The sequence below is a fragment of the Acipenser ruthenus genome, chromosome 2 (assembly GCF_902713425.1).
Source record: "Acipenser ruthenus chromosome 2, fAciRut3.2 maternal haplotype, whole genome shotgun sequence".
NCBI lineage: Eukaryota > Metazoa > Chordata > Actinopteri > Acipenseriformes > Acipenseridae > Acipenser > Acipenser ruthenus.
Window position 1 is genome coordinate 50,266,587 of NC_081190.1, and position 25,017 is coordinate 50,291,603.

At 37.5% G+C, this 25,017-nt stretch overlaps 1 protein-coding gene across 4 annotated transcripts in view; it reads right to left on the minus strand.

Annotated features, from left to right (window-relative positions):
• LOC117409409 (PDZ and LIM domain protein 5-like) overlaps window positions 1-25,017 on the minus strand; it is a 196,221-nt gene that overhangs the window by 61,282 nt on the left and 109,922 nt on the right. For 2 of the 4 annotated variants that reach the window (XM_034905766.2, XM_034905764.2), the window contains exons 5-9: window positions 24,519-24,964; window positions 15,790-15,810; window positions 4,477-4,494; window positions 3,308-3,480; window positions 1,801-1,834 (exon numbers count right to left, since the gene is read on the minus strand). In XM_034905766.2, coding sequence (XP_034761657.2) covers window positions 1,801-1,834; window positions 3,308-3,480; window positions 4,477-4,494; window positions 15,790-15,810; window positions 24,519-24,964 — 692 coding nt within the window. Of the gene's footprint in view, window positions 1-1,800; window positions 1,835-3,307; window positions 3,481-4,476; window positions 4,495-15,789; window positions 15,811-18,452; window positions 18,470-24,518; window positions 24,965-25,017 lie in introns of all 4 variants that reach the window. The other 2 variants (XM_034015408.3, XM_034015405.3) reach the window with 2 other exon arrangements.

The following is a 25,017-nucleotide window of genomic DNA, read 5'->3' on the forward strand; positions in this document are numbered from 1 at the left end:
TTGTTATACACATCATACACATGGGAGGGGTCATATAATAATAGACGTATCCCCTCAACTCAACACCACACGACCAGCATGACAGTAAACAGACACAATGAAGCGTTCTTACCTTTGTATACCGGTAAGCTAGTGATCATCAGATGTGTCAGCCTCACGAAAAGCACTAACTCTACTGCGCAGAATAAATGATTTTTTTTCTATGTGTAAATATCAGGACTTTCTTCCTATGCATCGGGAAGCAGGACATTTGCTAGGAAATTGGGACTGTGCCGACCATATAGGTACTGTTGGCATGTATGATAATGAAGGGTTACATACATGGTATACATGTATAATAACCAACAACAACTACAAACACCAATGGCACTTGAAACGTATATATAGCCTACAATCGTACATACTAAAATACATACAAAAATAGATGTCATCATAAGAATAAATTCCAACAAACATACACAGATGGCTTACGGTATCTTTTTCTTTTTAACCAAAAAAAGATTGCAAAATGCACATTAAAAGATTTGTATGTAGTAAGCTGTGAGGGTAATTTGTTTATTTTTTTATCCTTGCAATCTGATTTTTACCCACACGCCAGATAATTGTAAATCAGAATTTTATATGTGAAGTGTTCCAAATAAATGTACATTCTGCATGACGAAATGCACAATTTTAAATTAAGTTTACAAATTATACACAACTTAGATATTCCCATTATTTTTTATTTCCATTTTAGTCGTAGACACAGGAAGTGATGTAGGTGACCTGTGACAATTAAGCTTTTGAACGAGAAATGCGTTTATTACCAACATCGACTCAATTTCAAAGCATTAATGGATTGATTTAATTAACACATTTTGTTTGAAAATCACTTGCTACTAAAGCTCTCGCTACTATAGCACGAGACCGATACAATAACACTGTTTTTTGAAAATCCTGCCCATCGTATCAAACAGCACATATAAAAGTAGGTTAACAACAAGTACAAAACAATCAGTGGTTATGTTTAAGAATTTTTTGACCAACAGGAAAAATCTTGTTTACAGATACATTTTAATTTATGTTTTGCTACTACACTCTTACTATCTTTACAGTGATTTTTAACACTGTTCAAATGGTGTAGTCCAACAGGCTAATAGTCGTCAACAGTCTTGTTAATTTACTCATGAGGCTAAGCTACAGGATCCAAATCAATGAATATCCAATGTATTTAGCTAAACGGTGGTCTTTAAAAGCATTTGGAACAATTTAGCAGTTTGAGCCAACTTGCTTCACGTTGATGTGGGATTGAGCTGTAGCAAGGCCTTAATACATGACCTGTTAGTTCCAGAAGCTCCAAGTTAAATCTAGCTTCTACTGCATGTGAAATGAGCCAGGGTTATCATTATCCTATTGTGAACTGCTGTGGGTCATCTGGTGCATCTGTCATGCTTGCTTGAAAACAGGCCATGAGGTTGATTAATTACACTGGAACACATGAGCCATTTCAATACATACATACACACACACAAACAAACAAAAAGACACGTAGGTACACTGTTACACTTGTATAAGTTCAGTCAGCTACAGGTCACAAGGAAGAAATTATGAAATTAAAAAAGTCACAATATTCTCCAAAGTTACCTAGAACTTATAGTCGGGACTATACTCTCACTTCATACAGATAGGACACCAGGGGCTTGAACAATGTCTGACAAATACAGGGCATCACAAACTCTATATGCATCAAATATTAACAACAAATGCAACCAGACATGCGCTGCAAAACAAAATCAAAATAATTCCAAATCAGTTACCTACTTTTTCTTAGAAGAATCAGTTTCTTGTTCTTGCACTGCAACATAAATATTGGCATTAGTAAAGGAAGTAATATGATACATGGATGAACAGATTAAATGTGCACTGAACCGGCCTTCCTACTTAAACACATTTTAGATAGTCAGTTTATGAATGTTATGTTTCATAAGTGTATGCATAAAAAACAAGGCAGATTCAATATAGTTAAAAAACACACACACACACACACACATGCTATATAGGTCAATATTTTTCTTTTTTACACACTACTTGACTAAAACTATAAAACTGGAATGAGTGCCTATTGCCTTAAGTAACAAAAAGAAACAACAGGCATGCCAAACAATTACTCATTCCATTTAAGGAGGTACACAGTTGAGCAGCATCTGATCTTTCAGTAAGTTATACTTTCTTGAAACCTAGCCTTCCTGAGGTACAGTTATTTTAACCCTTGGTTATAATGGTAAAATGTCATACTCTATTTACAGTAACAAAGAATGCATAGCAGACAATGACAAGAAATGGAATCAATTCCATTGATGCTGAGTCTTGATGGAAATCTTACATGGTTATGACTTATACAGTTGCTCAGTTTAAGGGTAAGCCTTAACACTTTTCTTCTAAGAAGCAGTTGGAACAAACAAAGCCTCCTACCCTTTAAAAAATAAATAGCAGCTGATTACAACTGTACAAGAATTATGCTTTCAATGCTAATCTATTCAGCCATCAAAATTCAGTCCTATGGGTTAATTTATATGTTGTCATATTTCATTTTATGTTTCTACACAACTACAATTTCAATCTCTCAAAACTGAATTGAATCAGCAGGTAACATATTAAGTACCTCTGTGAAAATGTGAAGTGCATCTACACATTACAGTAATAGCCCCAGTAATCCAATAAAGAGGAAAGTTCAAGGTACAGTGACTAAAAAAATATTTCACAGCCCAATGGTATCTCTGAATAGATTGTCTTCTCCTTGAAAATACTTTTAATATGCAAGATATCTCACAAGTGCTGTGGTGTCTGTAAACAGTGTGTGTGGGAATGTAAGGTTGGCAGGGGTGGGATTAAATTTGGCCCTGCCAGCAATCACAGCTGTGGCCATTCCCCAGTTAGGTAATTTATGCTAATTGGGGAGTGGCCACTTGTATAAAAGCAAGGAGAATGCCTGTGTTTGGTGAAGGTATTTGAGGTGGTGAGTTGTTAAACTCTGTGTGCGGTGCAATTGCCGTACTGGTCGGTGATTGTTATGTGTAAACCTTTTATTTTGGCCACTGTGCCTGATTGTTTGTTCCTGTGTTTTGTTTGTCTTTCAAAAGTGCACAGCTTTCCTGACTCCGAGTCCCCTTTCTGACGCTATCCTGCTACATGCCCCAAATGTTACCCAGTTGTTTTTTGTAATAGTGACAGTCAAAACTGGTACAACGTTCAATGTACAGCTGTATGGGCAGTCACTATTGTAGATACTCATTTTTTTGTATCCCCAGCCTATAACAATTTGACGTACTGCGTTCAGTGCCAGTGATCTGGGCCAGGATGCGGAAGGAGCGCGACTGGGAAGTGCCTGTCCGAGGATGCCAGTCTTCAGTGTCCTCGATCAGGCGTTTCTTACTGGCGTCTCCGTGAGTGGGAACATGGTTAAATTCAATATCCGTGTCCACAATGGGTTTTCTTGGTGCTCTAAATAGCCAAAACAAAGACAATAATTATTCATTTTAGGAGTATCCCACATTTTGTACTTTAAAATGCATATTTTATAAATAATGAACAATTATTTTGCTGTTTATCCAGAAAATACACATTCCTTACATAACCGATACAATTTTAATTATGGTGCCACTATACTTGTATTGGCTAACTGTGTGTAATTATTTAATGGTAACAATACATGAGAATTGCAGAACGATATTTAAAATGTAATCCTAGAGATAGTACACAAAGGACATTTATTTGGTGTGAATATGATCACAATAGCTGTCTTGGTGCCCTGTGTACTACCGGATTATATGTAAGGCTCATAATCGATACATTAGTAAATAAACAAACATCATGGTTCACAGTTTAAACAACTGGGTTTGCTTCACAAATTCCTTATTGTGGCAGGGCAAAAGCCTTGCTTGTTTAAATAATGTGTGTGAGATGTAAGGTTGGCAGGGAAGGGGTTAATTCTTTCCCTGCCAACAATCACAGGTGTGGCCATTCCCCAATTAGGTAATTGAGTGCTAATTAGAGAGTGGCCACATGTATAAAGGAAGCACAAAATCGTTTGTTGTTGTTTTTTTTTTTTTGCGGTGAAGCGCACACAGGAATAAACAAAACAGGCACAAGGGCCAAAATAAACAGTTTAAACAAAACACTATACTCTTGTAGGCTGTGCATTCGCCTTTACTACAAAGATCAACCAAAACACAGATAAACACACAGGTCAAAAACACTCCCCTAACTCTCTTCCCCAAGCAGATAATTTGCTCTTCCTTTATACAGGTCGCCACATCCCAAATAGCACTCAATTGCTTAATTTGGGAATGGCCACACCTGTGATTGTTGGCAGGGACAGAATTAACCCCATCCCTGCCAACCTTGCATTCCTACACACATTTTGAACACAAGCAGGGCTTTTGCCTTGCCACACTTATGAATACATTTGCTTTCTTGTTTGTTTCCAAAACAAATTACCTTCTAAGTGGATTTTTCCTTAGGAAGGGTGTAAAGTGGAACAGGAGGTTGAAAAAATTCAGCATATGCCAGAAAAGCAAACAGGAAAAGAAAGTGAAAGATGTGAGAGAGAACATAATTACAGGCAACATACATAGAACCCTGAGTTGAAAGCATAAGTTTATATTCATTACAAAAAACTAGTTTAAAAATATGGTATAAGCTTGAAGCCACACAAGTCAAGACATTCCTTACAAAAAATGACAATTAAATGAACTTCAAATGGTGCAGCTTAAAGTCACAAAAGTCAGGAAATGCCATACCAGCCATAACTCAGCTGTATTCAAGTTAGGCCTTTAGCATATATACAGAGATGTGATGGGCAGGATAGCATTCAATGATAAGGGAAACAGTGGAACTTGCAGAGGTTACACACTTTATTTTAAAACCTTAGCAACAAGACAGTTAACAAGGAAAAGTTCCATGACATGGGGAGCAGTGACAATCTATTTTGCTTCAATGATCATCTGCTGCTGAATATGTTTTATTAAGGGTGGTTTTAAAATTAATTTTGCTACCTCTTAGCTTCAGTAATGTTTCTTTTTACACACCTATATGTTTGTTTTAACTACAGTAAAACCTGAGAGTCACTCATTCAGTTGTGATAAAATGTGGTATGGGCATTCATTAACACAAGTGCTTGCAATATCCAAATCTTTGTCAACCAGTCCGTTTACATGAACATAAGATTAACACTTGCACCTTAGTTTACTTTTTGTAACTATTGCAGACCAACAACTTAATTTTTTGATTGTGAAAAGATCAACAAAACAAGATTAAGACGAGGAGAAAGGAAAGCATGATAACCTTTTTTTTTTTTAATCAGTTTTGCTTGGCAAGTTATAGAACAGGATTGTGTGTAAGGGTGGAAATATAAAGCAGGCTAGTGCATAATGGGAACCGCTTAATGATTTTGTGTTATATAATACAGCTATAGTGGTTCATACAAAAATTGGCTATACTGTTGACACAGCAAATGAATTCTAGCTAGGTAAAATGCATTGAGAATGTGCAGTACCATATGCAAGGTACATTAGCTTATACGAAGAGACAGATGAACTGTTGCAAGGAGTGGACAGTTTGCACAAACTGAGGAATTAGAACAAGAGAGATGTAAAGGATAATAATCTGTTGAATATATTATTATTATTTAAAAATAATTAAAGCCCAGTTACAGCTACCTTCCCCAGTTTCTGATCAAAACCAGCAACCAACAGGTCTTTTCTCAGGCTTCTCATCTGCTGGGTGCTGGGGTTCTCTTTTTCGATTATATTATTGTCAATTCAATATTTAAAATATTTTTTTTAGTGACTGCTGTTGAAGTTTTGGGGTGCTTCCAAACAGGAATATACTATGCTACCCACTGAGGGGCTCATGTAACACCATAACTAGACAGTATTTCATTTATTTGCATCACGACATAACCTTTCGAAAACAGCTCATTATATTTCTCTTTGTATTCCAGATATTGTTGTTTACTCCAACAATCAACAGAATTAATACTTGCGGGGGAGTTTCTTTGCTCTTGTACAGAGTGAAGATCCTGGCTGATGAGAAGTTTGCTGATTTAGTTTGGGCTTGGTGGCGACTTCTTTTTGTAGGTCTGATGCTTTTGTTTTGTCCAAACTGTCAGAATCGTCACTCTGTGATTGCTCACTCTTAGATTGCTTTGGCTGGCCTAGACTGCACTTTTCATTTTGATGTCATAAAACTATTACACAAAAATAGAATGGACGAAATTCAACACGAAATACATTAGTAGGATTTGACTGGTACGATTTCCAACACACATAAGTAATGCCCAAAATTTGCGGGTACAGTGACCTACAGGGAAAGTGCTTTCGGAGAATAAGGGCATGACCTGAGGTAAAACATACTTATGCTATGTAGACACTAAAGACAAAGTTTTTTTGTTCGAAACTAAAGGTCCAGCTAGGGTGTTTTGCAGCAGTAGAATATTTAGATATTTTTTTCCCCCTAGATTTTTTCTTTTCTTTTCCCGGTATGGCACAATATCAGTTTTTTTTGTGCTGGTATGCATACCAGTACATACCGCCCCACTTTAACCACTCCTTGGAATACACTATTATTAACCACAGTACTATATTGCAGATCGGATACAGCAATGGGCACAGAGAAGCATCAAGTTAAAAACTGGTATGGACAGAAAAAGCCAATGCGTACATGGAATTACTGAAGCTGACGCACGTCAGGGTTTAGAAGCCAGCGCGTGCCGGGCATCACCAGAGTGCGCGCCGAGCACTGATGGAGAATACCAAAGTATTCCTGTACAATTACTAAAGAGGACGGGAGTCCGAGTATAAACTGAACAACCTGGCTGTATTAAAGTAACATGAGCATTACTACCCAGGAAGTAAACCCTCAATCCCCTAGATGGCAGTGTTGTAACATAACACTCAGTAATCCTATGTTAACTCAAAACATGGTAACACTACAATACCCAAGTGCAGGTGTGGAATTCTCACCAGAACATATTTTTATGCTGGTGTAGTATTATTATTTATGTTCAAGACACACAAAAAAACACTCTGGGGAGTGTTTTCAACTTTACTTTTTCCCATATTGACTTATTGGTAATGACAGCAATCATCCTATGCCTAACCCTTTTATACTCTAAGAATGTTCACCTACAATCCAGCATTTTCTAGACTTTTCTAGAATTAGGTTCTGCATTATCATATTGAAATTTCTACTACCTTGTAGACAATACTATTATAGCATCAAAGGGTATGAATACTTTTGAATTATCATTTATTGAGTTTTGTAAAAAAAAAAAAATTGCTGAACTAAATAATTGTAGACATCTATTTCTTGTAACTTTTTTTCCTCATCCACAAAAGCAAAAAGTTATGCTACAAAAATTCTTTGTTTTTGAGAAATTTCTAGAAATTATAAATTTCCATTGGGGTATGTAAAACATGTATATGTATGTGTGTATATATATATATAGGGCTCACTCAATTAAAAATTTTGATCTGTTAATTTATGGGCATTAGTTAATTAACCGGTAGATTAATCTGTGCACATTTTTAGTGAAGGTAACGATTTTATAGTTGTTGTCGAGCATAGTAATACTTAAAGTCAATAAAAAAATAAAATAAAAAATAAGCCCAATGGGAATTTGGTGTTTTTAAAACCATTTTTATTATTATGTATATAACAAATGTTACCTTTCCGTCCTATTACCCTAAAAAAACAGATTTAGGGACCTGTCACACAAGCCCTAAGGGCCAGAGCAGCATGAGTAATTTTGGAGACAGGTGTTTGGCAATCATTTAAATCAATGTAGATAAACATTCCAGTTCCAAATACGTATGTACACCCGTAGCACACTATCAGCAATCCTTGTACACAACAATTACGATTTTTTTTTTTTTTTTTTTAATTTAATTTAGTTGTTGCCAATTATTTTTATTATTTTCTCCCAATTTGGAATGGCCAATTATATTATTATGCTCAGCTCACCGCTACCACCCCTGCGCTGACTCGGGAGGGCGAAGACGAACACACACTGTCCTCCGAAGTGTGTGCCATCAGCCAACCACTTTTTTTTCACACTGCGGACTCACCGTGCAGCCACCCAAGAGCTACAGCGTCGGAGGACAACGCAGCTCTCGGGCAGCTTACAGGCAAGCCCGCAGGCGCCCGGCCAGACTACAGGGGTCGCTGGTGTGCGGTGAGCCGAGGACACCCTGGCCGACCTAACCCTCCCTCCCCCCGGGCGACGCTCGGTCAATTGAGCGCAGCCCCCTGGGAGCTCCCGTCCTCTGTCGGCAAAGGAATAGCCTGGACTCGAACTCGCGACGTCCAGACTATAGGAAGCATCCTGCACTCTACGCAAGTGCTTTTACTGGATGCGCCACTCAGGAGCCCCCACAACAATTACGATTTTGACACAATTTTAACCATTTTTTCTACAAGCTTAAAACCACAGTGTGCTACCCCTTCCGGGGAGAGAGCGCATCAAGCACTTCCCTAAATAGCTGCAACATTTTTTTTCTCTCATCTTGCCACGGAATATACAGTAGCATTAGCTAGGGGTGCGTTACACACCTGCTCAGGTACGTCAATATACAGAAACAACACAGGTGTATCTATCTATATATACACAGTACTGTGCAAAAGTTTTAGGCAGGTGTGAAAAAATGCTGTAAAGTAAGAATGCTTTCAAAAATAGACATGTTAATAGATTATATTTATCAATTAACTAAATGCAAAGTGAGTGAACAGAAGAAAAATCTAAATCAAATCCATATTTGGTGTGACCCCCCTTTGCCTTCAAAACAGCATCAATTCTTCTAGGTACACTTGCACAAAGTCAGGCATATAGTCAGGTGTATGATTAAACAATTATACCAAACAGGTGCTAATGATCATCAATTCAATATGTAGGTTGAAACACAATCATTAACTGAAACAGAAACAGCTGTGTAGGAGGAATAAAACTGGGTGAGGAACAGCCAAACTCAGCTAACAAGGTGAGGTTGCTGAAGACAGTTTACTGTCAAAAGTCATACACCATGGCAAGACTGAGCACAGCAACAAGACACAAGGTAGTTATACTGCATCAGCAAGGTCTCTCCCAGGCAGAAATTTCAAGGCAGACAGGGGTTTCCAGATGTGCTGTCCAAGCTCTTTTGAAGAAGCACAAAGAAACGGGCAACGTTGAGGACCGTAGACGCAGTGGTCGGCCAAGGAAACTTACTGCAGCAGATGAAAGACACATCATGCTTACTTCCCTTCGCAATCGGAAGATGTTCAGCAGTGCCATCAGCTCAGAATTGGCAGAAAACAGTGGGACCCTGGTACACCCATCTACTGTCCGGAGAAGTCTGGTCAGAAGTGGCCTCATGGAAGACTTGCAGCCAAAAAGCCATACCTCCGATGTGGAAACAAGGCCAAGCGACTCAACTATGCACAAAAACACAGGAACTGGGGTGCAGAAAAATGGCAGCAGGTGCTCTGAACTGATGAGTCAAAATTTGAAATATTTGGCTGTAGCAGAAGGCAGTTTGTTCGCCGAAGGGCTGGAGAGCGGTACACGAATGAGTGTCTGCAGGCAACAGTGAAGCATGGTGGAGGTTCCTTGCAAGTTTGGGGCTGCATTTCTGCAAATGGAGTTGGGGATTTGGTCAGAATTAATGGTCTCCTCAATGCTGAGAAGTACAGGCAGATACTTATCCATCATGCAATACCATCAGGGAGGCATCTGATTGGCCCCAAATTTATTCTGCAGCATGACAACGACCCCAAACATACAGCGAAAGTCATTAAGAACTATCTTCAGAGTAAAGAAGAACAAGGAGTCCTGGAAGTGATGGTATGGCCCCCACAGAGCCCTGATCTCAACATCATCGAGTCTGTCTGGGATTACATGAAGAGAGAGAAGCAACTGAGGCTGCCTAAATCCACAGAAGATGTGGTTAGTTCTCCAAGATGTTTGGGCCAACCTACCTGCCGAGTTCCTTCAAAAACTGTGTGCAAGTGTACCTAGAAGAATTGATGCTGTTTTGAAGGCAAAGGGTGGTCACACCAAATATTGATTTGATGTAAATTTTTCTTCTGTTCACTCACTTTGCATTTTGTTAATTGATAAATATAAACTATTAACATGTCTATTTTTGAAGGCATTCTTACTTTACAGCATTTTTTCACACCTGCCTAAAACTTTTGCACAGTACTGTATATATATATATATATATATATATATATATATATATATATATATATATATATATATATATATATAATATTTCAAGGGTTTTTTTTTATATACTGCAGTGTTAATGTATACATTTTCTTGTAGAGAAAAACTACAAAAAAAACTAAACAAACAAACAAAAAATATTACTGCTTACTAACAAGTTTTAACACTTTTGTAAGTAAAGTTGACATTTTAAACCACAGTTTCCCTAGTACAATTCAATGTCAGGATCATGACTGCTTGTATGGGAATGGTGAAGTAGTGATTATGGACAATTTGTCCGCTGGTCCCGTCTGTTAAGGGGAGAAGAAGCAGCCACCGCCCCCTAAACGAGGAACTGATCTGACGATGCCAGGATCAGCAGGATGGACTGTGACGAAGCCACCAGGGGGACTGCCTGCATTAATGTGGTTGGGGAGGTGGACGGTATAACTACAGCTGGGATCGCGACGACAACATCCAGGTGAGTTTACCTGAGGTTTATATAGGAATGATCGAATGGACAATTATTCAATAATCCTAGAGAGAAAGAACAATCATTCAAGAATCAAGTATCAGCCTGCTTCCAATAGTCGCCCTCTGCACCTTTATTTTGAATTCCTCCAAATGTGCATCTCTTCTCAACACTAGTTTGACTTCTCCAGTCAGTCAGGTGGTCAGGGATGCAATCATGAAGAATGTTACTCACATCAATCAACCTGAACAAAACTGCTCACTGCATTACAATACACACTCCAATCCGCAATTACTGTCATGTATTTACGTTTCATACCACAATCTTAAAAATCTGAAACTATTTTTTTTTTCATACGTGGTTCCTTTGTTGTTAAGATCCAAGGCAACTGCTCTCTACCCCGATTTCATATGCTGCAGATGGGCATAATTTAGGTACTATTGCCGCGGCCTAAGAGAATGATATTTTGAGATTTTAAAGAAATTCAAATTCTGTTTATTTTCTGCTAATGTTTGACTATAAAAATGTTTTTAAAAAATGCTCAATATCTAAGGGGCTTGAAGCCCTTAACTTAATGTATGGGGGCAGAAGTCCACAGTGGGAGTCTGGGAGGCCCGTGACCAGAAATTACTTCCAGGAGTAATGGAATTACTTCCATTAGTTCTGCTATATAAATATAACGAAATAAAAAATGAAATAAATAAATAAATATTGAAATACATTACATAGAAAAATGTACTGTACATTTATGTATTAAATTTATTTGTTTCGTTTTTCGTTTTTGGCACAATCTTTTCACTCTAGTATTTCTCAGTAGCATCAATCACACTGGAAGGGCAGGACAATACCGTTGGTGCGTTCGTTCGTTTATTTATTTATGTATTTATTAATTCAGATTTTTATTTATTTATTTATATATTTATGTATTTATTTATTTAGATTTTTATTTATTTATTTTTAAATTTTGGCACCGATTATCCTCCATAGAAAGGTTAATGTTTGTGAAACGTAAAAGGCGTGCGTCATACTTTGCTTTATAACAAAAGGGCTAGTTTCAATATTTCATGAAAGTAAATTACCAGCTAGACAGAGCTAGGATAATCAACGAGATTAAAAAAAGAAAGTGAATAAGAGGTGCTGGGGTTGTTTAAGAATAATGGGTGTTTGTCACTGAATTCTGTTTGAAGGATTTGTGGCACACTCTACAACCTGGTTTCTCAGAGACGTCGGATTCAGTGGCCAAGAGTTGCGTCGCACAGTGAAGAACTTATCTGAAGCAGCAGAGAGGAGCAGCAACTGGCTGTGGTTGAGATGGAAAGATTCTGGCTGGGGATCTCAAGCACAATAGAAAGAAAGAAACGCTGTTGTACGGGTAAGTAAGCTGGGCTGAGTTGAGTGGGGGACGGAGGGGGGTGATGCTGGGGCGCCAGAATCACTGTCGAGCCCTCTTGAGGTGTTGTGGGCTAGTCGACGAAACACCGAGGATGGAAGGTGCCCACTTGAAGACCCCAGAGATGTACCCTACTTCGGTCAGTCCAGACGGTTGTCACGCTGATGCGCTGGGGAGACCGCACTGTGGTTGATCCCCAGAGCCAGCATTGTAGCCGTTGTGTGTGCTGATGCGCCAGGGAGGCAAATAAGCTGATCCCTGGAGCCAGCATTACACTTCAGCCATCAACACCAGACAGAAGGATATCTACATCATCATATGGAAGGAAACGCAAATGGATAGAGACACAGATGGATCACATTAGTTTACTGTAAAGCTACGTCTTAGTTGGTGCTTATCTTGGCGAGAGCCGAGTTCAAATGAAAGTAAGTTTCAACATCTACTCTCGTGTAATGGAAATCACTAATTTATATATATATATATATATATATATATATATTTTTTTTTTTTTTTAACAACCGATTGATAAAGAATGAAGTGCGTTTCGTAATATCCTATTAAAATTAATCTGGATTTTATTTTAAATATTCAGAGTCATTTTTAATGAAACAGTTATCCTCCATGCATATTCATATTGTTATATTTGATGACTTGAGTATTATTGGTTCTTATAGATAAAGCAAATTATTGACACTTAATATATGCTAGCTTTTACATGTATGATATTTACAGTTGCGATATTATCCGAATATTATTGCTTGCTGGGAATAATAACTTGTGCTATATTGATACTAATTTTCTTTTTTGTTTTTGTACCATATTATTCTAACTAACCTTTGATAAAAATTCATAAAAAGATGTTGCATGCTTTATTGCCAATTATTCTCTATGCGATCTTGGCTGGGAGAAATTTGTAACCAAGAGTGCTAATTGAAACACTAATTGAAATTCTCCCTACAATACGACCTGTTTGTGAGTATGTGGCAGTGTGCCCCGCCCTGTGTGTATTTTGTGTTATATGTTGCTTGTGGTGTGAATGTTGGTGTATAGGTATTGGTGCACGGGATATAAATGGGTCTGTGTAGCACGAGTGATTTAAAATCTATAGTTGTATTTAGGCACGGGGATTGCACAATCACTTCACGTGCAGATAAGGTATGTAATAGTATGTGAGCACGGGGATTGCACAAATTAGTTCACGTGCTGGGATTCAAGTGAATAATTAATTAGTAACTGAATCCGAGCACAATCGTATATATAAATGCATGTTTCACTCACTCGGGGTTGTGTGTTCAGTGAGTGGAGAACAGGTGTGGAGAAGGAGAAAGTAATTATAAAAGTAAGAGAAAAATAACAAACACTACTCGTGCGAGAGGACTTGCACAATACTTGTTTAGTGTTCGTCCACTGTCTGTTTTATTTGTCTATTTATTTTGGCCTCAAGTGCCGTGTTCTATTTTGTTCAACCTTTTATTTTATTTGCAATAAACCGGTGCAAGCAAGCGCCTTCACCATTTCACTCGCAGTGCTGTGTGTGTTTCTTCCGGGTCTGACATCACCACTACAAGCCATCTATGACAGTGGCCATCTTCATAAAGATGTCGGATGAGTGAGCGGCAGTGAGCAAGACAGATCTGTAAAAATGACAGGCTTCTGGCCATGGCAGTCAGAGAGAGAGAGAGAGAGAGAGGGGGGAGAGAGGAGAGAGAGAGACGGGTGCCAGGCAGCTTCACTTAGATAGCTCTACAGGTAGATTGTCCTTCAGAATTCTTCTTCCAGTAAGCCTTTTATATAGTACAGTAAGAACAACTATCAATACTACTGTACCGTATACTATTTCTGAGGCTTGTTGTAAAATTGTGGAGTGACGTGATCAGATCAGGCACATTGAAATCTGGAGCGATGAAATCGGTCAAGGAGAACTTCAGAGTTCAAAACACAAACACACACATTATGATAAAATGTACCTTGTGTTTTTAAGAAACAAAGCCATAACGTTCATGCTAAGAAGCGCTATGTCTTCCGTGGGCACGGACTCCATATTTGTCGGGTTTAAACATTAAATACAGTGGATGGTGGAATAATGTCATATTAAGTCCAACAGTCCATTGCGCTGCTAGGAACTGTAACCAAACTATTTTAATAGTGTTTGTACGTATTAAGCCCGACTAAACATGAAAAATGGTACTTTAATGTGCACGCTTTGAGCTGGATTAATTAAAACATTTCCGAATACGATCCTCAAGATCTGTTATGTAGTGTGGACAGGCAAGTCAGCACAGACTGCAACCTCGGTGCCAAGTACTACAGCTATAACAGTTTTTTCTCCAGGTACCTTCTTCAACCAGTACTAATCCTATGAAAGAGCAGTTAAACATATAAAGAGAAAATGTCCTAAGGTATTGATGTTCCAAAGGACACCACTCTACTCCCTACGACTGCCAAGATATTAATGATTGAAAAATCAGTGTTTAAAATAGAAACAAAGTTGAACCCATAAATAAACACTTGTGTCGCTATAATATGACCTTAAATTGTTCTGTAGTCTTCCTACAACTAAAGTGATTTTTACACCATTTACATTTCCGCAAAGTTTAATTTCTTACATGTCCAATATCCTAAAATGTATGTTATCTAGTTCCTTTTCAACCTGCTTTTGTACTTGAATATCTGAAGAAAGGTGGTTTTAGAAGGGACTACTTGGGGTGTTTTTCGGCCCCATCTGCAAGTCCGGCAACTGTGATTAAATAAATGTTAATTCTCTATACATAATCACGGGGATAGAAATGCCATTTTCTATAATAAAAGGGTAAAAAACTCCCCCCACCATCACTGTTTAGATTATAAAACTCCACACTGACCCTTAAATGTTTGACTCTTAAATGTTCATCTAAAGAAAAGTTCTAGAGTACTAAATGGTCATCCAGAATGTGCACCAACCTACTGTATAGCCATGAATCTTTATCACTATCTATTCTGTAATGCTGTGCATATGGACAGTTCACAGACATGACTAATGTTGGTTGGACACAAATTGCCAAACTACATGTGCAGCAGACATCTGTCTTGCACATTAAAATATCTTACTGAAAACAAAACCAAAAGCATAGCACGCTTCTCTTTCAGTCCAACAACCAATACTCTGTACTTTCCTACTAGTGCAGTACCTCTGACCAGATTAATAATCAGTTTCCTAAGCAGTATAAACATAGCAACCCTAATCCTATTCAAACTAGCTGTTTGGAAACAGGATAAAAATAGAAATGCTAATAACTACATTCAGGTTGAATTCTTTAATTTATTGCATAACTGGCATGTCTTCTGGTTCTTGCCTCACAGTAATTTATATAATCTAAACTTCTGACAGCCAAGAGTCACTCCTTGCTCTAAAACATGTTACATTCAAATGTATTTAGAATGTATTTAGAATATATAAAATGGACAAAGCACTTACATTTTTAGATACTTTTAAAATAGTGTTTGACATCCAAACAATTCTAGACTAGAACCAACTAGGCAAAGATTGTCTTCCTGATTTTATAGAGAGTATTTTTCTAGCAATGTAAATGCACAGAATACTTCTGAAGTGTAAAAATAATAATAATAATAATAATAATAATAATAATAATAATAATAATAATAATAATAAACAACAACAACAGTAGCAGCAACAACACACTCTGCTTGGATAAATACTGTACTTACTTTAGAATGCTCTGAGGGCCGCTGGTAGAAAAGTAAAGTATAGAAACACAAGAGAGAGGATTATTGAGACAGAGAAATTGAGGGACACCAAAAGAAGAGAATGAAAAGAAAAAGTTGAGTGAGTCACTGACAAAACAAACCTAAAATCTGAGCAAAATGCAGCATGGTTTAAACAAATAAAAGCAAACACACACATGCCAAAGCTGTTTTAATTCCTCCTGACACCACTCCTAATCCAAAACACTAGAAGGATGCAATGGGCAGTGTAGGCTACATCTCATGCTTTCATCTGGATAGGATAATGTTTACAGACCTTTTAAGCGGTTAACAAGGGTTACATTTACTTATAATCAAACAGACATAAGCTTTTTAGTTTGATGACTGCCATTAAATACTGCTACTGAATAGAACAGTAAGAGTCAATTTAATTATGTCCAAAGCAACTTGAAACAGTTTATTATCCAAAAATCTTCAGCAAGTGGCACACAGGTTAGATAAATCAATATATAGGCTTTCTATTAACCAACCCTAAAGCACTCTGATTAAAGTGTTGGGTTATATCTTCCTTCTATCAGTTTAAAAAAAAAAAAAAAAACTATTTAAAGACAGAATGATACAGTTTTGTATAAATCACCTGAGCTAGTTTAAATGTTGTTTCTTACTTTTATTTTCATCTTAAGAATTGAACTTGATTTAGCAGACTGCTAAATTAATTTTTTAGACTGAATGCTGTGCTTATGTTGGAAAAGTAGTACTCTATATTCTTTCTAAATTTGAGGTTACATTGAGGAGTATACAAACTGTTTTCTTCCATCTTGATTCAGATGCTACAGTGTTTTACTTTTATACATCTCAAAAATGGTGTTGATGTAAATGATCTTATAGTATTTATACAATATATATTACTGATACATTTGATATAGTAAAAAAAAAAAGATTGAATACTTGACTGACTCATAAATATTAAAGTTAAAAAGACAGATGCCTGACACTACTGGTTATTTTCAATGTATTATTAATAGCTTTGCTGAAGGCCACTAAGGTAAATGATGTCTAAGACAATCATGGTCCAGGTTTTTTGTTGTTGTTGTTGTTGTTTTTTGGCTTTAAAAGAGTATTTTAGAGGCTTTAACTTTGAACAAAAAGAGCGTGCCTATAAGATTCAGCCGACGACAGTAATACTATTATCTGAATGCACACATACACATTTCCTCTGGAGATTGAGAAGAACGGATATACTTGTGGGGTAGACACTTCCAAGCAGGGTGGGACAAATCACGCTGTATGCTGCTGGTGACCATTTGGCCACTAGCTTTCAAAACCTGGTGGCCAAGTGAACTTTTATGGTGCCCAACTTTTTCAAATGGGGACAATATGAGGAGACATGTATATGTTGCACACACATTGCTTTTGCATGCTTTTTTTTCTTGTGGGATATACAATCGATGTGTCAGGGAACTATACACATAAAATGCCAGGGAACTATTTACTGTGTGCATACAATGCCAGTGAGTGAAGTGTGTGTGTGTGTGTGTATATATATATATATATATATTATAATGCCAGGAAACAGAACTACAGTCAATTATTATAAAAAACAAACTCAATTAGACACATTTCCTGATACTACAAATTTTCTACATGGTCCCGGCCAAATTTAGCAGTCGCTTATTGTAATGTACTTCTCTAATACAAGTTCACTTAAAACACATTTCCTGTTAGGGAAAATTATTTTGGAGCCCTCCCAGGAAAGCAAATTAAATAAAACGTATCGCTCTAGTTCAAACAGCTGCGTGTAAAGGATATTGGGAAATGTATTAACTTACATCCAGATTAGTGCCTCTAGTGTATTTTAGTGCTATTCAGTCCTAGCTCCCCTTCTTTTATTATTGTATATTTCTTAGCAGACGCCCTTATCCAGGGCGACTTACAATTGTTACAAGATATCACATTATTTTTACATACAATTACATTATTTTTTACACATTATTTTTACATACAATTACCCATTTATACAGTTGGGTTTTTACTGGAGCAATCTAGATAAAGTACCTTGCTTATGGGTACAGCAGCAGTGTCCCCCACCTGGGACTGAACCCACAACCCTCCGGTCAAGAGTCCAGAGCCCTAACCACTACTCCACACTGCTGCCCCGTAGGTACATGCTCCCTCTTAGGCAGGTAATCCAGAAACTTAACATGGGTTTTCATTTCTATGCCGATGACATTCAGACATTTATTTTTTAATCCTTCTGGCAAACATGCCTATTTTGCTCTCTCCCTGTGTCACAGTGATTATAAGTCCTGGATGAGTAACAACTTTCTCCATGAAAACAAGAAAAGGGGGTTTAAAATGACTGGCTTTGCGAGATCAAAAGGGGCGGTGGATATTCTGTCAGTTGTGAAGCAGAAATATTATTTTATAGAGCTGAAGTTCTATTATATAGAGTTATATAGAGTTTACAGTAAAATCTACTGGCCATATTAAAATTGAAGGTTGCACTTTGGGACCTGGAGACCTGATTTGACCCACCCTGCTCCCAAGCATTATCAAGGGAAACAAAACTGGAACTAAGAAGGCTACATATTTAGGAATCTGCCAAAAATACATGCAAGCCACTCTCAAAACATGAATCACCAATCAGTAGTAATGAAGACACTAACTTTTCCACTGTGGTCTCCTGTAACAAAACAAAACAAAACAAAACAAAAACAAAACATTTTCCAGTTTTTAGTATCGGAAACAAATACTTAAATATAGTTTTAAGCCTCAGAGGAGACCCGATATAGCTTTGGATCACTGCAACACTTTAGTGGCACAATGACAAATGATGGAATGGAACCCAGTTTTGATGAAGGCTCAAAGCAGTTAGCCTGGCTTAAAAGAGCAGCAAACCTTACTGCATGCAAAACAGGGTGTATTGAGTGGAAACATTAAGGATACGCCAAGACCAAAGGCTTATGTGACTGGATTCCAAGGCAAGAATAAATACAGGCTGGCTTAAGTGTCTACTTTGGAAATAGTCACACTGTTTTTATGATGGTGGCTTTTAGAAATAAATGATAAATGGGCCTGTGGCAGGGTAGACGCCCTGAAAATGTGAGGGCTAGTAGTAGGGAGGACAGAGAGGAGCAGGTTGTGCTTTCTGTCCCTGCACCGTGATTGTGTCGCTTGGGTGCTATCTTGTTCATTGTTTTGTTTAATTGTTTCATTTTGTTTGCAATTCAATAAAAGTGTGCTACCAAGCTCTTGAACTGCAATCCCTTGTCTCCTGTGTCAGCTATTCCTGTCATTAGTCTGCCTGAAATCAACGCTACCCTTCCACAGGGCCCTATTAACACAACTTTAAGAACTGTTTTAAGGAATGTTTAAGCAATGCTTTCTTAAGAGTTTCTCTGAAATATGAGAATAAACTAATAAATCATATCAAACAATTGAAAAGGGTTTCATGAGCTGCAAAATAATCAAAATAAGCAACTTTAACGTTTAAGTACTGTGATCATGTAAACACGATCATACTGAAGTGTCTTTCTGGTGAACACTATAACAATCGCACTTCAATTTATTGACTTACTGGGCCACCATAATTTGCCTTACAGGTTGAAAACGCATATCATTGGATGGGGGGGGGGGGGGGGGGGGTTGAATTTCACTCCCTGGTAGTTTTTTTTTCTTTGTGTGACGTCACTAATTTTTAAAGGGTGGAGATAGTTTATAGCATCATGCAGAAACAAAACATCTGTAACAACTTGTTTAGAGTTAAGAAAGATGGAAACACTGTAAATCCAATGTATTTGACTTTATAAGTATCAAGAAACAAGTGTATATAAAACAGATAATGTTTCAGGAACTAAATTGATAACTTGCATTTTTTTATCGTATTACTGGTAAGTTTATTTAGCACTATATATTCTGTTGCTCTTGCTGTTTGTAAAATACTGCTTTGATAATAGGATATTCTCTGTATATGTTTACTATTTATGTACAGAAATTGATATGCACACGTTTATAAAAACGTGTCCACTCTACAGAATTTAAATTTCAAGATGGCAAGACGATTAGATGAATCACTGTTGGCAGAATCAATTTTCTGACAGTGATTCAGTTTATATAATATAGATTTTCTCAGTATTATTTATTTTTAAAACAAATGTTCAGTTCTAAACCATGAGTTGTATTTAAAATAAAATCAACACAACTTTCAGTGTTGTAGGGTCATTTAGGGAACAGAATAAAATGTTTTTGTACCTTTATCTCTATGAAACCGCAAAATCTAGTGAATAATAATGGAACACATTTAAATTATTATTATTTTTTTTTTTTACTTTTTGGAGTGGAAAATCTGTAGAAGTATTTTTTATAGTTCCTGAAAATCACATTTTCATAAAGTAATAGCATTACTGTGGTTTACTTATGTCTTTTTAGATGTAGGCCTACACGCAAGTGAAAATTGTAATTTAACTTAAATAAATTCTTCAAAAAATAAATGTAGAAAAGGGGACATTGTACAAAAAATAAATAAAACACTGTTTTGATTTGTGTTTATTACTGTCCTCATAAAACAGAAAACAGGATCAAAATAAAAAATAAAAAAGCATTGATCACTATACATAACATTTACCTTGCTACTTGGGCTTGTGTTTGGAAAGCGTGACGCATTTTCGAGTAACGTACCTGCATCTGTATTACCGGTTTCTGACTTGTTAGTCAAATCCGAAGCAGCACTTTACTTTGTTATTCCCTAGTGTCCCACACATCACATGCTTTTAGAAAATGTAGTGCAAATTTCAAAGGTGATAAACCAGTGCAAGGCAAAACACGTTGTGATAATTATTTCTAATATTTATCAACTATGTAATTAATGGCTGACACAGATTTTTGCCTTCAAGTTCATGTGCAGCAATGGTCGTTCAAATATTCAAGTAGTTTCTCTGCACTAAAAATATTATATATAATATATATATATATATATATATATATATATATATTATATATATATATATATATATATATATATATATATATATATATATATATATATTTATACATACATATATACACACAGTACTGTGCAAAAGTTTTAGGCAGGTGTGAAAAAATGCTGTAAAGTAAGAATGCTTTCAAAAATAGACATGTTAATAGTTTATATTTATCAATTAACAAAATGCAAAGTGAGTGAACAGAAGAAAAATCGACATCAAATCAATATTTGGTGTGACCACCCTTTGCCTTCAAAACAGCATCAATTCTTCTAGGTACACTTGCACACAGTTTTTGAAGGAACTCGGCAGGTAGGTTGGCCCAAACATCTTGGAGAACTAACCACAGTTCTTCTGTGGATTTAGGCAGCCTCAGTTGCTTCTCTCTCTTCATGTAATCCCAGACAGACTCGATGATGTTGAGATCAGGGCTCTGTGGGGGCCATACCATTACTTCCAGGACTCCTTGTTCTTCTTTACGCTGAAGATAGTTCTTAATGACTTTCGCTGTATGTTTGGGGTCGTTGTCATGCTGCAGAATAAATTTGGGGCCAATCAGATGCCTCCCTGATGGTATTGCATGATGGATAAGTATCTGCCTGTACTTCTCAGCATTGAGGAGACCATTAATTCTGACCAATTCCCCAACTCCATTTGCAGAAATGCAGCCCCAAACTTGCAAGGAACCTCCACCATGCTTCACTGTTGCCTGCAGACACTCATTCGTGTACCGCTCTCCAGCCCTTCGGCGAACAAACTGCCTTCTGCTACAGCCAAATATTTCAAATTTTGACTCATCAGTCCAGAGCACCTGCTGCCATTTTTCTGCACCCCAGTTCCTGTGTTTTTGTGCATAGTTGAGTCGCTTGGCCTTGTTTCCACGTCGGAGGTATGGCTTTTTGGCTGCAAGTCTTCCATGAGGCCACTTTTGACCAGACTTCTCCGGACAGTAGATGGGTGTACCAGGGTCCCACTGTTTTCTGCCAATTCTGAGCTGATGGCACTGCTGGACATCTTCCGATTGCGAAGGGAAGTAAGCATGATGTGGCTTTCATCTGCAGCAGTAAGTTTCCTTGGCCGACCACTGCGTCTACGGTCCTCAACGTTGCCCGTTTCTTTGTGCTTCTTCAAAAGAGCTTGGACAGCACATCTGGAAACCCCTGTCTGCCTTGAAATTTCTGCCTGGGAGAGACCTTGCTGATGCAGTATAACTACCTTGTGTCTTGTTGCTGTGCTCAGTCTTGCCATGGTGTATGACTTTTGACAGTAAACTGTCTTCAGCAACCTCATCTTGTTAGCTGAGTTTGGCTGTTCCTCACCCAGTTTTATTCCTCCTACACAGCTGTTTCTGTTTCAGTTAATGATTGTGTTTCAACCTACATATTGAATTGATGATCATTAGCACCTGTTTGGTATAATTGTTTAATCATACACCTGACTATATGCCTACAAAATCCCTGACTTTGTGCAAGTGTACCTAGAAGAATTGATGCTGTTTTGAAGGCAAAGGTTGGTCACACCAAATATGGATTTGATTTAGATTTTTCTTCTGTTCACTCACTTTGCATTTAGTTAATTGATAAATATAATCTATTAACATGTCTATTTTTGAAAGCATTCTTACTTTACAGCATTTTTTCACACCTGCCTAAAACTTTTGCACAGTACTGTATATCTCCATACCGCTGTTTTCAAGTCGCACTGATCAACCAATGTGCACTGACACAAAGCAAAGTTGGTGGAAATTTGTGATGCATGCTAAAATGAAATCCAGTAATACTGTCCAATAGCAGCTAACAGAGACATAAGCAGTGTGAGGAATCAGAATGCAAGCAGCATGGACTGTGCTGGGGGGGATACTTTGGCCGCACAAAATCCCATTGGTGGCTGTTTTTGAGAAATGTTGTGGCTAGTGGGCTGTGCAAGAGTGGGTGGAATGCTTGGATGAAAAGTGACCTGCATACATTAAAAAAGACTGTCTACTTCAAATGCACAAGTTGCTGAGAACATCTAATCTTACAGTTTGTAAATCGCTGTTACTACAGCGCCTTGCTGTAAATATATTGTAAGATACAGAATAAAGAATTGGTACTTGAATAGATGGCAGAAGCTTGTCACCTCATTCATTGTTTTTAAACAAAAAAAATCCCCCCCCCCTTTTTTTATTTTTTTTTATCCCCCCTCAACTCCTGTATATATTTGGTTTAAGACTGGATAAGGGGTTATACTATCTGTGTCAACTATTTTTGCAGTTTTGTGAGTTTTCTTGACGCGGTCACGGTTTAAAAATAAGTTTTTGGGCTAATTTACATACATGACAAATCCAAAACTAGTAGATTCTCAAGTAGATTTAACGTAAACAGATACAATTATTGTAGTCTAAATATATGCATAAAAGGTCAGTTATACTAAAATTTCACCAGCCTTAGGTTCTTACTTTGCTAAGCAGACTTTTATAGCACTAATGCAGAAGAGCCCAACATCTGAGACCAAGATGTGTATTTATTTATATAAGTTCAACACACACGTGTCTAACGTTGTGTTTGCATGCCAGCAGTACAGTAGGGCATGATGTGAGCACACCCGTGGGTAAAGGAGAGTCAGTGGTCATGCTCAACACTACATTCTTTGTTCATTTCACAATACCAGAAGAGTGTACAGTGTAAATAATTAATTATTATCTGCATGATGAATGGAATCCTCAATTAATAAAATGTTATAGGCATTTACATTTACCTCTGCTCTAAACATTAGCTGCTTAGGTGAACTTCAAGACTGAATAAGCTTGAGTGTTCTATCACTTTTGAAGGTGTTCTATTTTTGTGAATGTGTACACTAAAAAGAATACAAATAACGGAAAAAAGCAGTTCTTAAAGCATAGTAATGAAATACACAAAATATAAAAAAGGAACAAAGAACTGTAACAATTGTGTGACCACTGCCATGTAACACAGTTAGCAACAGATTTTGCCATCGTAATACAAGGAAACTGATGGCATATTTTAGTCCTGTAATTTGCCTTCCATAAAAAAAATCTGACCCAGTTGGAGATCTGCATGATGGTTGTTTGCTGCTCAGTTTAATCAACTTGAGTTTTTGTGATTTAAGTGAACATGTGATTTAGCCCAGCACATCATTGCTAACTTTTGCCAACACAGTATTTTGCCTCAGTTTAATATAAATAATGATCTGATAACCTGGAAATATGTATATTTACAGCACACTGCGTTTGAAAGTAAAATATCTGGTAAGTTTCTAACCTTTCCAAATTAAGTCATGCCGTATAACTGAGCAACAGTGAAAAAACATGTGCTTCTTGTTTGCTTGATGGAATTAGAAGTGTGGCTTGGTATATTGTACTGTATGTATAATATAGTTCTTGTCATAAATAGTCAGTATATACTGAGGATGAAGGAACTCAGAAGCATGTTCTTATTTTATGCCTTATTTCTAAATGATTTCTTGGTGCCAAGACAGCGCAATCGAAACCAACCAATATGTAATATCTATGACTGACTGGCAAGCTGGGGAAGTTCACAGGTTTCCAAATACAGCAGGCAAAGTGGGAGTCACAAAATAATAAAATATTAGTACTTATTAAATGTATAATATTTTGGAATTCTGGGCTACATAGAGGCAAACTGGCTGCAACATTACTTTAAATCAGCAACCTAAAGGCTCTTGTGCTAAAGCACTTGCTCTCCAGATACACAAAAACTCACAGCTGAGACAGGCTATAGATCCACCTACCCATTGTGCTGTGCAGCGCCCTTTTGGTTCAGTCCTCTTCTCTGGCCTTCAGCGACCTCGCAGGCGTTGTTGTTGGAGTAGAGATTGATGGGGGTATTATAGACAGAGGGCTGCGGTGGGACATTAACAGATGGTGCTACTGTAACTTTAGCTGCACTGGGTGGGGGCATGTGCCCGTCTAGGATGGGTTTAGCATTTGTAGATGCATATACTGCAGGTGGAGGAGGGGCAGCAGCCGTTGCAAAGGGGGGTGGTGGGGGAGCAGCAAAGGAATGGGGAGTGGAAGCAGGTGTGAACGCTGATGATGCTGATGGAATGGAGGCAGCTTTGGGTGCTGCAGTAGCTCCAAAAGGCCTAGCTGTCTTATTGTAGGCTGCGCTGGGAGCAGGTGTGCTTTTGGGTGCAGTAGGAAGAGGAGATGGTTTAAATATCTCCTGAGGCTCATCCTAAACAAGAACACAAAGCACACACACATACATAACACACATGCAACACACTG